Below are 17935 nucleotides of genomic sequence, written 5' to 3' on the forward strand. Positions count from 1 at the left end.
ACACCCCACCACTGGACCAGTAATCAAGGAGCCTCAATCCTCACCACTGGCAACAGTGGGGATAGAATCACTGAACATAGATTAGAAATTAAAATAAATGCTCCAACAAATGCATTAGCTAAACATATTAGTGAAAATGGTCCAATGCATGTTTTTGATTCTAGTGTGATTGATATGGTATATAAGAGTATGAGGTGGGGTGATATAAACAATAATCCCAAAATTAAAGAAAATACATGGATTATACAATTACAAGATAACTACCCACCAGGTATTAATTTAGCTGTAAGTCTTAAACCAATTCTTAAACACAAGCAATACTGCTTGAAATAGGGTATTAATTGTATGTTGGTTAATTGATTATTGTATGTGATTGGCTGTGTTTTTATGAGGCTGTATTTTTAAATGAACTATATTGAATTGTTTTAACTTACACTGAGGAAGGGTTTGTTAATCTGAAAGCTTTATTTCTTAAATTTGTATATTTAGCACGTTTCTGAGTTCATTTGTTTTGTATTTTCATGTGGTATGGTCTTTGCTTCACTGTGACTCTCATTATTATTGACATTTTAATCCACTGCAAACACTCAGCACAATGGCCTCTCTGTCATGATAAGGTTTCATCATAGGTTCATAGGTTCATAGGTTGAGACTAGGCTATAGGCCCTAGGGCCTATACAAGCCTAGCCATAACAATTCCCTGACTATTTCTTCCCACAGTATTTACTTCCCTGAACCCCTGTCTAGCAGGGTGACTGACGTGATCCCTGGGGTGAACTTCCAATCTCATCCAATCATCAAGGTTCCTTTTGAAGAGGGCCAAAGAGGCACTCTGCTTGACACATATGGGCAGTCTATTCCAGAGTTTGGGGAGTCCCTGGGTCACGAACCTATCCCTCTAGCATGTTTTGTTCATTGTGATGACAAGGTTTAGATCCCTGGAGCGTGTGTCTCTGAGGGATTGGGATTTCTTTAAGTGTAGCATGTCCAACAGCTCTGGGTTTGACATGGCCTTGTATGTTAAGCAGAGATCGCCTCTGAGTAGATGATATGCGACAGAGTATATTTGGCGTTTTTTTAGGCGGTCGGCATAGAGCATCTGCTTTAGGCCTGTGATTCTTTTAGTGAGATATTTCTGTGGCCTTTCCAGTTGTTGCAGATGTCGTGTGAGGTACATACCAAACGGGGCATTCTATTCTATAATGGGTCTAATGAGGGATGAGTACAGTAGGATAATGACCTCCTTTTTTCTGGATGAAAAGCCCTTAGTGATGAGGTGTGCCACATAGGAGGATTTCCTGACTGTTGTGGCGATGTGGTTATCGAAGTTGAGACTACTGTCCACCTGTGTCCCTAAGTCTCTTATCACACTTTTGGTGTTTAGTGTACTGCCACCTATGTGGTAATTCACAGATACATGTTTTTTACCAAAGGGGATAACTATATATTTCTTGGCACTGAGCTTGAGCCCATGGCTCTGGCACCAGGCATCTGTTTCTGTAAGGCCCTTTTGTAGAATATCTACATCATTTGGGGATTCAATAATGGCTCCCAGTTTGCAGTCATCTGCGAACTTTGTTAGCCAGAGTCCCTTAGTGTTGGCCTGTACTTCAGAGAAGTAGATACCAAACAAGAGCGGTCCCAGGACTGAACCCTGAGGTACTCCACTTGTCACTTGTCTGAAGCTGGATTTAGAGTCGGCTACTTTTACAGTGTGGGTTCTATCAGTAAGCCAGTTGGCAATCCATTGAGTGACATAGGGATTAATACCCAGCTTAGTAAGTTTATCTAAGATTCCAGAGTGGGGGATGGTGTCAAAGGCCTTGGCAAGGTTCAGATAGGCTGTGTGGACCACCTTACCCTTGTCCACGGCTCTGGAGACTGATTCAAAGAAGTCAATCAGGTTCAGGAGACAAGATCAGCCCTTCACGAACCCAAACTGTGTGGGGTCCAGTGTTTGAAGGTTGCCAATGTCTTTGTTTATAAGTTCCATGGCCTTGCAGATCAGGCTCATCAGACTGATGGGGCTGTAGTTCCTGGGATCCAAGGTGGATCCCTTCTTGTGGAGTGGGATAACTGTAGCTGTGCGCCACTCAGTGGGCACAAAGCATGAGGTGAGGCTATGATTAAACATGACACTTAGGTGAGGTGCCAGTTCATTTTGTAGTTCATGTAGTACACAGCCTAGGATGTCGTCTGGTCCCACGGAAGCTTTGTACTTAGCTTTGGAGAGTGCATTTTTACCTGTGTGGCCGTTATTACCAGAATTTGGCAATCTTTAGGTATTGAGATGGGCCCTTTAGGGGGTGAGAGGGGGGTGAAGTTTGCACTTAATTGATCTGCCAGGATATTGGCAATATCCTTGGGATCAGTATATTTAATGCCATTCTGTTGTAGCTCAGAGCAGATCTGAGCATTGCCATTTAGATTCTTGACATTGCTATAGAATGCCTTGTAGTTGTCTTTGGAATCTTTGGCAATTTTATTTTCGTATCTAGCTTTGGAGGATTTTATGAGGAATCTCAGCATCTTACTGAGGCTGGTAAGGGAGTTTTGCATCCTGGGATTTTCCTCTTTTCTGCAACAGTTTCTGTTAACATGGTAAAATTTGTGCCCCTGCCTAGCAGTTCTACCATGCAGTTAACATCACTGACCTTCCTTACCACTTTGAAGGGTTCCTCCCAAGCTGCCTGCAGCTTGTTGTGTCTGACAGGAATGAGAATTATAACCTGCTGCCCCACAGCAAACCCTCTAGCCCGAGCATTCCTGTCATACCAGACCTTTTTCTGCTGTTGGGCTTCTGCAAATTTCTGCTAGGGCAAGCCCACGAGTTCCCTGAACCTTGTCCTGAGGTTTAGGACATATGCCACAACAGACTCCTTGTGGGATTCACACTCACCCTCCCAGTCATCACGAATCAGATCTAGAGGTCCCCTCACCTTATGCCCATACAGCAACTCAAAGTGTGAAAAACCTGTGGATTCCTGGGGCACTTCTCTGCAACCAAACAGATATCTGTCCCATTCCCTCTTAAACTGATCTGCAAATGCCCATAACATGGTTTTTAGTATAGTTTCACCTCTCCACCAGACCAGTAGTCTGAGGATGGTAGGGATGGTCTTAGTTGCTTTACTACACAGTGCTTCCACAGACAAGCCAGCAGGTCTGACATGAAATTGGCACCTCTATCAGGCAGTATTTCTTTTGTGAAACCTACCCTGCTGAAAATCTCTAACAAAGCATTTGCCACCTTTTCTGCCTCAATGGAGGACAGAGCCACTGTTTTAGGGCATTGGGTAGCATAATCTACTACCATTAGGATATGCTTCTTCCCTGTGGAACTTGGGATACTCAGAGGCCCCACAATATCCATATCTACCCTCTGAAATGGCTTTTCAATAACAAGCAAAGGCACCAAAGGAGCTTTGACCTTGTCTCCTGCCTTGCTCACAGGTCCTACAGTACCCTGTTACATCTCTGGAAATGGGTCTTGTGTCACACTGCCATGATGTCACCATTTTACATGTCTCTCGTTTATGGACCTTGCATGTTTCTTTTTTATTACTCAGCACAAGAACCACAGCCTACTGTTATTCAATGTCTTCAAGTCTAACTGGGTGAGGTAATGGGATTATAGATTTCTTTTCTGTGTCTCTGGAAAGGGCTTTCCTCATATCATAAGCATCTTCATCTGGTTCCCCATTGCTTGCAGAGTAATATTCAATCACAGTCCTATAAACGCTGTAGCCCAACTGCTTGTACATATTTACTGCAACTTGATTTGACACTCGTACAAAAAGATCCACAAAAAATCCGCCCTTTCTTTCAGAAATTTCTTCAAGCAGCTCCATAAGTTTAGCAGCCAAGCCAAGTCTATGGAATTCAGGAGCCACAGACAGGGCAGTAACATAGCGATGCCACTCTTCTCGGGCAACAGAACCTTCTGCTTTTCCCATTAATTTCAGCGGACATGTGGTAAAATCACAGGTGGCAATGTTCTGACATTTCAAATAAGAAATCTTCAACCTAATCATCATCTATAATCAGTCAAATGACTACTTTATGAGCGTTTACCTGTGATGACTTGTTTAAATTTAATAACATAAATCTGGATCCACTCACAGAGACTGTATCCTTATGGTGGAGCTCCTGGTTTACAGAACGTTGCCACGTGTGATTTTACCACATGTCCGCTGAAATTAATGGGAAAAGCAGAAGGTTCTGTTGCTCGAGAAGAGTGGCATGGCCATGTTACTGCCCTGTCTGTGGCTCCTGAATTCCGTAGACTTGGCTTGGCTGCTAAACTTATGGAGCTGCTTAAAGAAATCTCTGAAAGAAAGGGCAGATTTTTTGTGGATCTTTTTGTACAAGTGTCAAATCAAGTTGCAGTAAATATGTACAAGCAGTTGGGCCACAGCATTTATAGGACTGTGATTGAATATTACTCTGCAAGCAATGGGGAACCAGATGAAGATGCTTATGATATGAGGAAAACCCTTTCCAGGGACACAGAAAAGAAATCTATAATCCTATTACCTCACCCAGTTAGACCTGAAGACATTGAATAACAGTAGGCTGTAGTTCTTGGGCTGAGTAATAAAAAAGAAACATGCAAGGTCCATAAACGAGAGACATGTAAAATGGTGACATCATGGCAGTGTGACACAAGACCCATTTCTATTGATAATGCTACAACTATGCAACTTGGTTATGAAATCTGACATCTCTGGAAATCCCAGGCCAATAAAAGTTCTGCTTAATACATCTCTTTGCATGCTTTATGCTATGTCTTGCAAAGGGAATGTCATGGGCTGTGGCTAGAAGTGCCAGATGGTAGGCTCTAGGCACTACCAACTACTGAATTCTCTCACTCTCTAGCCCTCCCTCTGATGTCCACTCTGTCACTACAGTAACTGTTCCAGCATAAAGATTCCCCACTTTCCTTGAGAATCAGGGGTCTCGCTGGCTATCGCCCTCAAACCCAATAATGTAGGGTCTGAGAGCTGAGCCTGTCTCAATTCTCTCTTTGTAACCCTTCCCAGCTCCCCTTTCCACAGGAAGTCTGGTATCTTCGGAGTGGTGCCTCAGTGTCAGCCTGGGTACTACTACTCAGCTGTCCCCTTGCAGTCACTCTGTCCAAGGGAACATCAGTACCCATAAGCAGCTGTTGGTCACCTTCAGTTTCACTGCTACACGGTAGCTCCCTCCCTGAAGTAGCCACCTCACTAGTCCTAGCTTCAAGTGTGTGGTCTGTCTGGGTCCCCCCCAGGCTATCAGACCCACAATCTTGTCTTCAAGCCTGACCATGTGTAACTGCATGCACACAAAGTACTGCATCACAAAAATCATTCCATATCAGGACATCTGCAGGGATATCCTCAAACACACCTACTTGCTTGCTTCCTTTTCCAACCTCCCAGCCAAGGTGAACCCTAGCCAAAGGTATTTGGAATGGGGTCCCTCCTAAAGCTCTGACTGGAGTAGACTGCCCAAGCAAGTAGTGCTTCTCTTTAACCATTGCAGGCTTCACAATGGTTAGGTCAGAGGCTGTGTCTCTCTTAGCAGTGGGCTGTTTCCCATCTACTAAGATAGAATATAACCTCTTATGGTAGTTTGCTACCCTTGCTCTCTCCAGACAATGTACTGCTGGCATTCTGTCATTCCCACTTACTGAATCTCCCACCTTTTGATCCCCACCTTGCCTCCATGGACATCTATATGCTACATGGCCCCACTGGTTGCATTTAAAACATTTAAGCCTTGATCCTGGCTGTGTACCTGAAATAGTGTTTTTTCTGTGCTACTGGCGTACTCTGTTGGGGTGGTTTAGGCTGCCCACCATGGGTTCCCTCAGACCCATGTGCAGCACTGGGTATCCCTTTCCTGTGCAGTGATGCCATGCTTGCTAGGTATAGGTCTCTCTTTTTCCCCAACTCATCTGCAGTATTACGTTCCCTATCTGCTAACCAGATTCTCATGTCCTCAGGCAAAGTGCTGAGTGCTTGTTTCTCCTTTTCTTCAGCCTCCAAATGCCACAGTCTCTCTGCTGATTCCATTTCCAACTCTTTGAACTCTAGTTTAAGTCTCTTTAACTCCTGACAGATTTTTAGGTCCGCTGTGGAAAGGTTGAACTGTCAATTTTCTGATAGTTGTACATCCCCAAGGCCAGTCTGGTTATGTCCCTGGCTGCTGGTCTTTGAGACAGCTGTGGTTAAGGCTGCAATAATTTATCCTTTAGTCAGACTGGCATGCACCAATCCTTTGTCTTGGCAAATCTCAGCCAACTGGCTCCTTGTCAACTTGCCATACTACTCTGCTGACATTGTTGCCTGCTCTCCCTGACTAACTAAGCTAACAACAAATAAATAAAACTATTGTGATATGAAACTCTGAATGTTCACTGTGTGACTGCTTGAGAGTACAAACACCTTCTTTAGTGACCACTGTTACAGGCTAAAGGAATTCAATATCCACACCACTAAATCCCAATATGTGATGTGGTGATCTCACCACTGCCAAAAAATAAATGTGATGCCCCACCACTGGACAGGCATTCAAGTAGCCTCAATCCTCACCACTGGCAACAGTGGGGGGGCATACATTGAGTGGATGACAAGTACACACACAGTATTTCCAGATGCTGCTCAATGCATCAAGTGCAATTTCCCTTAACAGCATACAGAGACCACAGTCAGGCCGAGGTTGGTTTCTCCCTCTTTCTCCAGATCCCAGTAAGACTCCCCACTGGCACAGCTATAGAGTTGAGTCCTTAGCCAGCATTCCAAGCCAAGTCCTCCAACACACACACACACACACACACACACACACACACACACGCACACACACACGCACACACGCACACACACACACGCACACACACACACACACACACACACACACACACACACACACACACACACACACACACACACACACACACACACAGACACACACCTGGGAAAAGCTAGCACAGATTTACTAGCTATGACCCCTCCTGCTCATACTATAAGGTAGTTATCACTGCCACCAGACCCCTGTATCAACTACTTAACAAAGGGTGTCCAATTTTACTGTGTAATGTTACTATTAATAGAAAGGGTAGTTTGACCAAGAGCAAGGCAATTAGGAGCAGCCCACAGTGTCACCAAATAAATATGCAAGCACTCTCAGAACTTAAATGTCTCATCACAGATCAGCTACAGTGAAAGGTTTAAATATATTTAATAATAAATAATAAAAGAACAAGACAATACTAAATATATATTTACAGTGACATCAGAGTTCAAAATCACAGAAAATATTTAAAACAACAAAGCAGGACAGTCTCAAATAAATAAAAATATCTAAGCTAAGCTTTGCTATATTCCTGACTATATCTAACAGAGTTACTGTGCCCTAGAAACTTACTTACAGAGCAAGGCAGATGTGTGGTGAATGGTTCCATTTGTTGTCAGGTTCAAGACAGAATACCGAATGATGAGTCTCTCTAAGAGACTTCTTAAATTAATATCTCAAATATTACTGCTGGGATAGCTTGCAGAATAACATCATTTCTTGTCATCTGACTCTATCCCAGGTGAACCCCCACTGCTGGAAGCAAGCAGTATTTAGCATCTACCTGTGAAATTAGTCCTCAGATATTTGGGAAATACTTGATGTCATAAAACAAAACAGTTCCAAAACAATACAGAAAGCTTCTCACCACAGACATTGTTTCTGCAGCTGCCATAAAGTCATTTAATTTCAACTATTCTTCTGATGTTTTGCTGGACTGAAGTTAACCTCCTGTATTTCAGTTTCCACTGTTAAAGATATATACATTTAAATAGTTACAATAGTGTATGCACAGTTGTGTTCTATTCCAGTAGAGCACACTGTGGATACATTTCAAGCACTTTGCAAAAACCTTTTTGAACATACGTCTGCACAAACACGTTTGGTATACACATGACATACAGTTCTAATACAGTTGTAACACAAGCATCTTATAGGAATCATGTTGATATTCACAAATGACATATAATTATTTACAAAATTCCAGATAGCTGGGCTGGTAGTGTCTCCCTTTGTCACAATCATACATAGTATATTTGGTCCTGGTTGGCAATTCTAGAGATAAAACACCCTGAGGCATAGCTGAAAATAGTTATTTGTCTTTACTTAAAATAATATTTGGTACCAAATAACAGAAATTAGTTAAAGCCACTTGTTTCACCCCAAGAATTTTATGAACAAACAGTTTAAAATGCTTAAGTAGTCTTGATCTAGATGACTGAAATAAACAGAATGGTGTGCTTTTCAAAACTTGTCTGCCTGAACTAAGGTATCAGAATGACATAGTCATTTGCTTTTGGTCCTTAATCAGTAAGCAACTTTGAAAAACACAAATAACAGGTGACTCTATTCTTAAAAAGATCAGTTAACTTTAACATTTATTATTTTTATTTTCTTAATTCATCAATAATCTCTCTATTGCCCGCCCATCCTTAGATTTCATACTTTATGCAGATGACATTCTAGTCTTACAAGACTGTAAATGCTCTTCATTTTTTGTCTATCCTACAACTGTCCTTTAATAAGTTGTGCAACTTGGCTTAGTCTATTAATCTTTTAATTAACCACAAGAAAACTAATCTTATGCTGTTCTCAACCCCATAAAAACTCCTCCATCTCCCACGTATGAACATCACAGTGTTATTCTCCTTGTCTATGAATACAGATACCTAGGACTTTACATTCATCGCTCTCTAACATTTACATGCCACATAGAAAAAGTCACAAACATAGTGCTTTCATGACTTAAACTACGCTATAGAATCATTCATCTTCTCACCCCTACAGCTTGTATTTCTCTAGCCAAAACTTTTCTTCTTCCTATTCAGCACATATTACCCAAGGACTAAAGATAGCACAGAATACAATTTGGAGATTCACTCTCCTTGCAGATAGTTGATTTCACCAGTGTGACTTTCTACAAAATCTCAAATGGCCTCCAGTATCCAAAAGGAAAAAAAATGAGTACTTTTATACATGAAATACTAAAAGGTGGCTATTGCATACCTCCAAGAAGGATATTTCTCATTAAAGAATAAGTTTATTTCCTAAGAAATATCCAACAGGATTCTATCACTTTAGCAGATCCACTTATAGAGTAGCTATTGAGGAATGTGCCTTCAACCAAATGGATCTAACATCATGAACAGACTTTTATTGGAATAGGGCGTGACATATCTGCCCAAATTGTAAAAGATCCTCTCTGAATACTTGCATAAAGAAACTGCCTGCAATTGCTTTAAGGATAATGGTTAATCTCACTGTTCACTATATTCTAGCATAATACTGTTTCCAGTAATCCAGTCAATCCCTGTTAGATATTCTAAATTCTATCAAGTTTCTTGCCAGACTGTTATTTTGTATTTTGTAATTTGTATTATTATGGGTGTCATGTATTATCCAGTATCTACAGAACATTCTGTATCTTGTTTTTACATTTTGTAGTAGAATAAGTGTCATGTATTTTGGCTTATTGTAAGGAGCTTTTCTCCCTGGGCCTCTGCTGAAAACGGGCAACCTCTGCCCAGTCGGACTCCCACGGTAAACAAATGTAAACATAAATAAAAATAAAATATATCATGTATGTATCTATATCTATTTATATAAAATGTAAATATTTCTTCTTCTTCTGTGTACTATGTCCACATCCTGTATTTAAGGTAAATAGTTTTGCTAATTGTTGTCTACCCTGCTTCTCCATACTGTGCAGATATGACTATTTGTCTGTGTCATGAATCAGTTTTTCTAACTTCTAATGGTGTACTGTGAGAAAGCCATGTAACATTATTATCTTGACGCATCGTATGCGCGACTGCATATACCACAAGTCAAAGCGCTGAAACTGTGAAGTGCTGAAAATGAATGATTGCAGAGATTTGATATCCTGCTTGTTTAATTTAATATATACTATAGTGAAAAATAAATGTAATTCTGATGTCCATGTGAAAAAGCATACACCTGGAGTAAATAGTACAGATTATCATCAGTGGCAAGATGAAAGGCAAAGGACAATTGTACTAATACTCGAGGTGTAATAATGTTACTTTTAGCTACCATACATTGGAATTTTTCTTCCTTATCTATTTGATGCTTCCATTTAGGTGATGGTGGAATGCCACACAATGACCTATGTCCAGTATCCTCCACATGATTCTGCCACAACTGCATTTTAACTTTGAGAGTAGCCAAAACATGCTGTGTTCCAGTGATTCCAAAACTTAATATCAAATGAAGGTGGGGTACATTCCATGAGGAGATTTTTTTGTGCCATATCTTCCAGATCTTCCCAAAATGTAATTTTCCTTAAAAAATTACAAAGCACTACCAAACACTGGCATGTCTGCCTCAATTTGTGTAAATGTGTCAGTAACATAGTCTTTATATAAGAAAGGTAAGCTAGGAATCTCTTTACATAGCATGGCAAAATTAGCTTTGTTACCAAACTCAACAGCAAGTCTCAACTTCCGAATGTGATGCCATACATATTGGTACAAATAAAACCAGCAACCTTTTGAAATAGTTTCAAGTATATTCTTTGTAATGCTGTTTACTGCTCCTTTTTTGAAATCACTCAACATCATGACAGGCATTAAGTCTCCATGTCTGCAGAAACTTCCTTCACCTATGCCTAGAAAATGTCATAACACATCTTGGATTTGCTAGGCAACATTCTATACACAACAAGAATAGTTCTTCTACATATATCCTTGCTAGAACTGCAATGTATAATAAATATTTGCATTCTACTGTATTAATAGGAACAGTGCCTTAAAAAAGGACAAATTCAGAAGCACATAACATTTCAATCTTTATGACTGTAGTTAGTACTACAACACTTAATACCGTACTATGCTGAGCACTATGCTTTACAATGAATGTACCACGCTTAATGGGCAGCATGGATGATTCAAGTTGCAGTAAATCTTTTAGTTCATTGAACAATTGCTGCTTAACTTTGTGCATTATCCTATGCATGGTTTGCTTTAAAGCACTGGTGTTCAGCAGGTGATTTACAACAGTCATAGATGTGTAGCTAGCACTTCAGACATGATTTTACAAGGGTCATCAGTGCTACTTTTTACCTTTCTGTTAATAGAATCCCTTGTCTTACATTATATGCAGCAGCTTCAGTGAGGTCAGGCCAATGCTGGCATATGGTACTTTTTATTAACTCTTCCCCACCTGCCTTAGACACTGTCATGCACTTACCTTTACATTTTTTTCATTTTCGTCTGTCCCACAGTGTGTATCCTACCACCCTTCTCAGGCACTTCATTTCCATCACCTCTAGCTTCTTCAACTGTTCTGCCTTTAGTGCTCAGGTTTCTGTACCATACAGTAGTACTGGATGCACCACTGTCTTGAACACCTTACTTTTCTGCTTCTTTTATTTTTTATGACAGAAGAGTGACAAAGAAGCTGAAAAGTAAGGTGTACAAGACAGTGGTGCGACCAGTACTACTGTATGGTACAGAAACTTGGGCAGTAAAGGCAGAACGGTTGAATAAGCTAGAGGTGATGGAAATGAAATGCCTGAGAAGGGTAGTAGGATGCACATTGTGGGACAGATGAAGAAATGAGGACATAAGACCAGAAGCCAAAGTAGCTCCAATTGCAGAAAAGATCAAAGAGAACAGATTATGGATGTTTGAACACGTGCAGAAAAGTAGAAGACAATCTGATGAGGAAGATTTGGGACGCACAAGAAGAAGATAAGAGAAAGCAAGGATGTCCAGCAAAGAGGTGGATATATTTGTGAAAGAAGATCTGCAACAGGCATGAATGGTGAAGAAGGCAGGAGTGTGGCACTGAATCAAGAGAGATGGCGACAATTAACACGATACCCCAACCCCATGTAGAAAAATGGGAGAAAGGGGCCTGATGATGATGATGATCTTGGCTGCTTTCTCATGGGCAGATTTGGAGCATACACACACTGTGCCCTTTCAGTTAACAGCTCCTGCTGTGGAATAACAGTCCAGTTGCTTATTTGTCCTTTCATAAAATTAATACAGTCTGTTACTTCCAATTTTACTGGTACAGCAGAAAATCTCAGGTTTTCCCTACATGCACTGTCCTCTAATTCTACCATTTTTTTGAAACATCTCTTCTTGGGCAGTTTCATATTCAGGCAGCCTTTTCATCATTTCAACCTCAGATGTTTGCAATTTTATCAGCTCATCTGAATATCTGTTTAGAGAGTCTTCCATTTGTTTCCCAGCCTTTTGTAATTTAAATTGATATACTCCTTCAGTATACCATGTATTCTAATCAACTTCTGAGATCATTTGACTTATTTTTCCCTCTAGATTACTGGAAGTCATGTCTTGCACCAGAGTTGGAGCTTGAACTACTTTTGCTGATCAGCTGCAGGATTCTTCTAGTCACTGTTTTCTCCTCAGCTTTTATGGTTGATTTTCTTTCAGGTTCTCTAAATTTCTTCTTTGCTGGCATCCAGGCAGTGCACTTACTAGCCAGTAACTGAAATTTACACAAAAGACACATTCACTGGCTCTTTTTTTTAAGTGTCTGTTTTCACACTGCGAGATATTACTTAGTGTGCAGCTATGTTGGAAGTCCGAAGGGGTCCAAGAATTTTAATAAATTAGTGCATAAATAATCTTAAATACAGCAAAAGATTGTGAATTTGTAATTAAACTGATTCTTCCTTTAAATCATTAGGTGTGCAATCAGAAATGACCAGGTGTTCTTCAAGTACTTGAGTCCCAAGTGCTCAATGACTACTGTCTCAAAACTAGGGATTTGTGCATCTTTTAGCTCGGGTAGGCTGATGCTCACCTCTTGCTTAAACTTGAATGTGAGTTCAGGCAAGCAGCTGTTGCAGGTTACCTGAACATATATCAAATGTCTGAGTGAGGGGGTGGGGAGTGCAGATTAGTTCATCGGTCAGGAAAGGGGTTTTAGATTTTCGAAGCAGGAGGGGGGATTTTAGGTGAAGGGAGCCAGAAGGAAATTTTAGAATTAGGGAATGAATTTACAATTAGGGATCAAGGAGCAAGTCTTAGTGGTGGGTAGAGAGAATGGGGTCTTAAGGTTAGGGATTGGGCAAGTATTTTAGATTTAGGGAGGGGGAAGGGAGTTTTAGGATTAGGGAGTAAGAATGGTGTTTTAGGGTTAGAGTTGAGGTTCTGGTAGGGCTATACAGTTTTGTAGGATAGGGTGTTGGGAGAGCTAAGTAGTAATGGAGTAAAAGCACTTGTCTTTTCAAGCAAGTGGCAGCAAGCAAGTGTGTTGCAAGCACATGGCATTTAAGTACTTGATGCAGACCTGAAATGATCAGGCTAAATTTAGTGCAACCTGCACCATGATGTCTAAATACATGATGTTATGGCATGATTAAACGGTTATCTCATAATCAGGCAGTATATGCCAGTAAAGCGGAAAACATATAGAATAACAGTGTTGGTATTTACTGATATGTACAATGTGCCGCCTTACTCATATCTTCCCTTAACTCCATCCCTGAGCATTACCTTAAGAAAAACCCTTTTGCTAACATTACACATACTCCTCACATAACCACACCTGCACAAGACTAAATCTTTCCCCTTATTAAGCCCTTAAACTAACCCTAACTTGCAGGCAGACACACACACACACACACACACACACACACACACACACACACACACACACACACACACACACACACACACACACACACACACTTACCCCAATACCTAAACTTTCAGTATATCCAAAAGTTTCACCATTAATAAACTACCTCACTTACCTGCATGCAAGCAAATCTCAAACTCTGTGTGGAAAGTTCGCTTCCAGCACTGAAATTTCTGTCATTTAAAGACAACAATAATTGACAAAAAAAGCACATACCAGTTCACTTTGTCAATGAAAGCAGATTTGATAACGTGGTCCATAACTATTTTTGTCAGCTGCTGGGGAAAAGCTGTTTGCACAGTATAGGTAAAGGAAAAGATACACACAAGCAAAAGGACAGCATATAGTGAACTGCTCTCAAACAGAGCTGTGTCTCCCTATGAAATGGAAGGAAGCACAAGGCAGAAATTCTGTGGCATTATGCAACTTGAGGTTACCTCACACGCAAGGCAAATGTGTGTGTTAAGTTACCTCACATGCAAGGCAAATGTGTGCTTTAAGTACACTGATGGATAACATGGCCATTGTTTTTCTATATCCAATCTTATGAAAACTAGATATTTGTGGCTCATGCTACAAGGTGGCACTCTCTGTACTGCATTCAATTTTTCCAGGTCTAATGTGTATTTACTGCAACACTGTAACCTTCAATGCCCAGGTGCAACATGGAATGCCTAGTGACTGATCATTTCAGTGCCATATTTCTTACTTCCTTTTTAAGGCAGGTGTAAAACCTGAATAATTCCTGTAAATTATGACCCTGACAGAACCCACAGTGTAAAATTGCAGACTCCAAATCTGACTTCAAACCTGTGACAAGTGGAGTACCATAGGGTTCAGTCCTGGGACATCTCCTGTTTGGTATCTATGTCTCTGAAGTGCAGGCTAACACAGAAGACCTCTGGCTAATGAAGTTTGCAGATGACTGCAAACTGGGAACCATAGTCGCGTCCCCAAATAATGTGGACATAGGTTCACAGGTTCATAGGTAGGTACTAGGCTATCAGCCCTAGGGCCTAAGTAAGCCTAGTCAACAAGGTTCCCTGGCTTACTCCACTCAAGAAAGTTAATTTCCTTTGGCCCTGTTGAGCAGAGCCACAGAAGTGATCCTCGGGGTATATTTCCTATTTCCCATCCACTCATAAAGATTTTTCTTGAAGAGTGCTAATGAGGAACTTTGCTTGATATAGATGGGTAGCTTGTTCCAGAGTATAGGAAGTCTCTGGGACAGGAATCTATCCCTCCAGCATGTCCTGTTTATTGTGGTGACAATGTTTAGGTTCCTAGAGCATGTAGCTCAGAGGGATTGGGATTTCTTTAGGTGTAGCATGTCCAACAGCTCTGGGTTTAACATAGCTTTATAGGTTAGGCAGAGATCTCCTTGGAGTAAGCAATATGCTACAGAGTAAAGCTGGAGTTTTTTGAGACGGTCAGTGTAGGGCATCTGTTTGAGGCCAGTAATTCTCTTTGTGAGGTACTTCTATGGCCTTTCCAGCTGCTGCAGATGTCTTGTGAGGTACATTCCAAAAGGAGCATTGTGCTCTATAATGGGTCTAATGAGTGCCAAGTAGAGGGGAACAATGACCTCTTTTTTCCTGGATGAGAACCCTTTTGTGATGAGGTGTGCCACATAGGAGGATTTCCTGACTACTGTGGTGATGTGATTATCAAAGGAGAGACTACTGTCCACCTGGGTCCCAAGGTCTCTTATCACACATTCGGCATTAAATAGACTGCCGTTTATGTGGTAGTTCATGGGTACAGAGTTTTCACCAAAGGGGATGACAATGCACTTTTTGGCATTGAGCTTGAGGCCATGCCTCTGACACCAGGCATCTGTCTCAGTGAGGCCCTTCTGTAGAATGTCCACATCATTTGGGGACTCGACTATGGCTCCTAATTTGCAGTCATCTGTGAACTTCATTAGCCAGAGGCCTTTTGTGTTAGCCTGTACTTCAGAGAAGTAGATACCAAACAGGAGAGGTCCCAGGACTGAACCCTGTGGTACTCCACTTGTCACTGGTTTGAAGTCAGATTTGGAGTGTGCATCTTTTACAGTTTGGGTTCTGTCAGTGAGCCAGTTGGCAACCCATTTTGTGACATAGGGATTTATACCTAGTTTAGTGAGTTTAGGTATAATTCCAGAATGAGGGATGGTGTCGAAAGCCTTGGCGAGGTCAAGATAGTCTGTGTGAACCACCTTACCCTCGTCTACGGTTTTGGTGACTGCCTCAAAGAAGTCGATCAGGTTCAGAAGGCATGATCTGCCTTTCACAAACCCGAACTGGGTGGGGTCCAGAGTTTGGAAGTTACCAATGTCTTTGTTTATGAGTTCCATGATGATACATTCCATAGCCTTGTAGACCAGGCTCGTCAGGCTAATAGGGTGATAGTTCCCAGGATCAGTGGTGGCTCCCCCTTTGTGGAGTGGGATAACTGTTGCTGTGCGCCATTCAGTGGGCACAAAGCCGGACGTGAGACTATGATTGAACATGGTGCTTAGGTGGGGAGCCAGTTCATTCTGAAGTTCATGTAAAACGCAGCCTGGGATGTTGTTCAGTCCCATGGATGCTGTGTTTTTGGTTTTAGAGAGTGCAGCTTTTACCTGCATAGATGTTATTATGGGAACTCTGCATTCTTCCTGTATAGATATGGGCCCTTTAGGGGGTGAGAGGGGGGTAAAGTTAGCACTGAACCTATCTGCCAGGATGTTGACAATATCAGTTGGTTCTGTAATTTTCATGCTGTTGTGCTGTAACTCAGAGCAGATCTGGGTGTTGCCATTGAGATTCTTGACATAGCTATAGAATGCTTTGTGGTTGCCCTTAGAATCAGTGGCGATTTTGTTTTCGTAGCTAGCTTTGGAGGATCTTATAAGGGATCTCATCTTCTTACTGAGGCTGACCAGGGAGCTCCTCCACTCATAGGATTTTACTCTCTTTAGCAACAGTTTCTTCCTTCTGTTGTAGAGTTTGTTTATGGCAGGGGGAACCACCAGATTGGCTTCCTTTTTTTGGAGGATAGCATCTTGGTTCTGCTTGGGATAGCACAATCCATGCACTCGTGTAAGTGCTTATAGAGTGCATTTGTGTAGGATTCAGCAGTCATAACTGTATTGTCCATCTGCATGGGTGTCATGACGTTCGCCACTTCTGTCTTAAGAAGCATGAAGTTGGCTTTGGAGAATTTATTTACCATGGTTTCCTTAATGGTGGGCGGGGGTGGGATGCAGATATCTAGGGTGATTAGCTTATGGTCGGATCTGACCAATGAGGAGCTGACTTCAGGTGTGGAACACCAGTCACTCATGTTGGTAATGACTAGGTCTAGGATATTGTTGCCTCTGGTGGGGGTGTGGATAAGTTGATCCAGGGCACTGGAATTTATGAATTCCAGAAAGCGTTGAGTGAAGGAGTTGTTACGTGAGTAGTTTTCCCAGTTAATGGTGGGGTAGTTAAAATTGCCCATTATTAGGGTATTTGGTTGAACCCTAATATTTTCCAGTATATCAGGAAAAGAGGAGTGGGAATCCTGGGCATGGTGGGGGATCTGTAGCAAGCTAAAATTTGGATTGCAGTTTTGCCCAGAGCTAGTTGCACTTGGATAACCTCAGATGCATTATGCTGCGCTACTACCCTGGAGGTGTGGATATCCTTAATGAATATGGACACGCCACCGCCTTTGGTGTTCTGGTCCAGGTTAGATGGCCGAAAAGTGTGGTATGAGTTGTAGCCTGGTAATGCAGGGGTGCGCTCTAGAGCCTTGAACCAAGTTTCAATCACTGCACAGATATCGATGCTCTCCATTTTAAGGAGTACCTCGAGTGAGTGCATTTTGAGATTTAGACTTCTATCACTGAGTAACATTACCCTCAGTTTTTGCTTGCCTGTTCCTGTTATAGTGGTGAATTTGAACCTTGCCTAAAAAAGGTGGCAAAACCCTTAGCCAGTATCCGGAATCCCAGGGGTGACAGGTGCAGGCCATCTCTGGCAAAGCATTGTGGTCTGTCGACCATGTCGCCCCAGGAGGCTGACAGTAACCTTCTCCTTGTGTTTAGCCTGGTAAGTGGGTGCCTGACTAAAGAGCCACCTATGACTAGTGTGTGGGATACATTGTTTTGTCTTATGGGCTGTGGTTTATTGGCACACTAAGTCTGTTGGCTATGTGTCATTTGGATTGTGTTGGGGGGTGGAGGTTGCTTGTGTTTCTGCTTTGGAGATCTCTGTTGCTTGAGCAGATTATT

The 17935-nt window shown here is 41.7% G+C and overlaps 1 protein-coding gene and 1 pseudogene across 1 annotated transcript; one reads left to right on the forward strand and one right to left on the reverse strand.

The window, feature by feature from the left end:
- Window positions 1-3487: 3487 nt before the first annotated feature.
- Window positions 3488-3956, reverse strand: LOC122812830 (N-alpha-acetyltransferase 20). The gene has a single exon (XM_044084881.1). The coding sequence runs from the start codon at window positions 3954-3956 to the stop codon at window positions 3591-3593; it is 366 nt and encodes a 121-aa protein (XP_043940816.1). The 3' UTR covers window positions 3488-3590.
- Window positions 3957-4051: 95 nt separating this feature from the next.
- Window positions 4052-4722, forward strand: LOC122812831 (annotated as a pseudogene).
- Window positions 4723-17935: the final 13213 nt, after the last annotated feature.

This window comes from Protopterus annectens, chromosome 10.part0, assembly GCF_019279795.1.
Source record: "Protopterus annectens isolate FY-2018-M chromosome 10.part0, PAN1.0, whole genome shotgun sequence".
NCBI classification, from domain to species: Eukaryota; Metazoa; Chordata; order Ceratodontiformes; family Protopteridae; genus Protopterus; species Protopterus annectens.

Excerpts from the sequence above, each read along its gene's own strand:
- LOC122812830 (XM_044084881.1), bottom strand. The coding sequence starts at position 3,956 with ATGGGAAAAGCAGAAGGTTCTGTTGCCCGAGAAGAGTGGCATCGCTAT.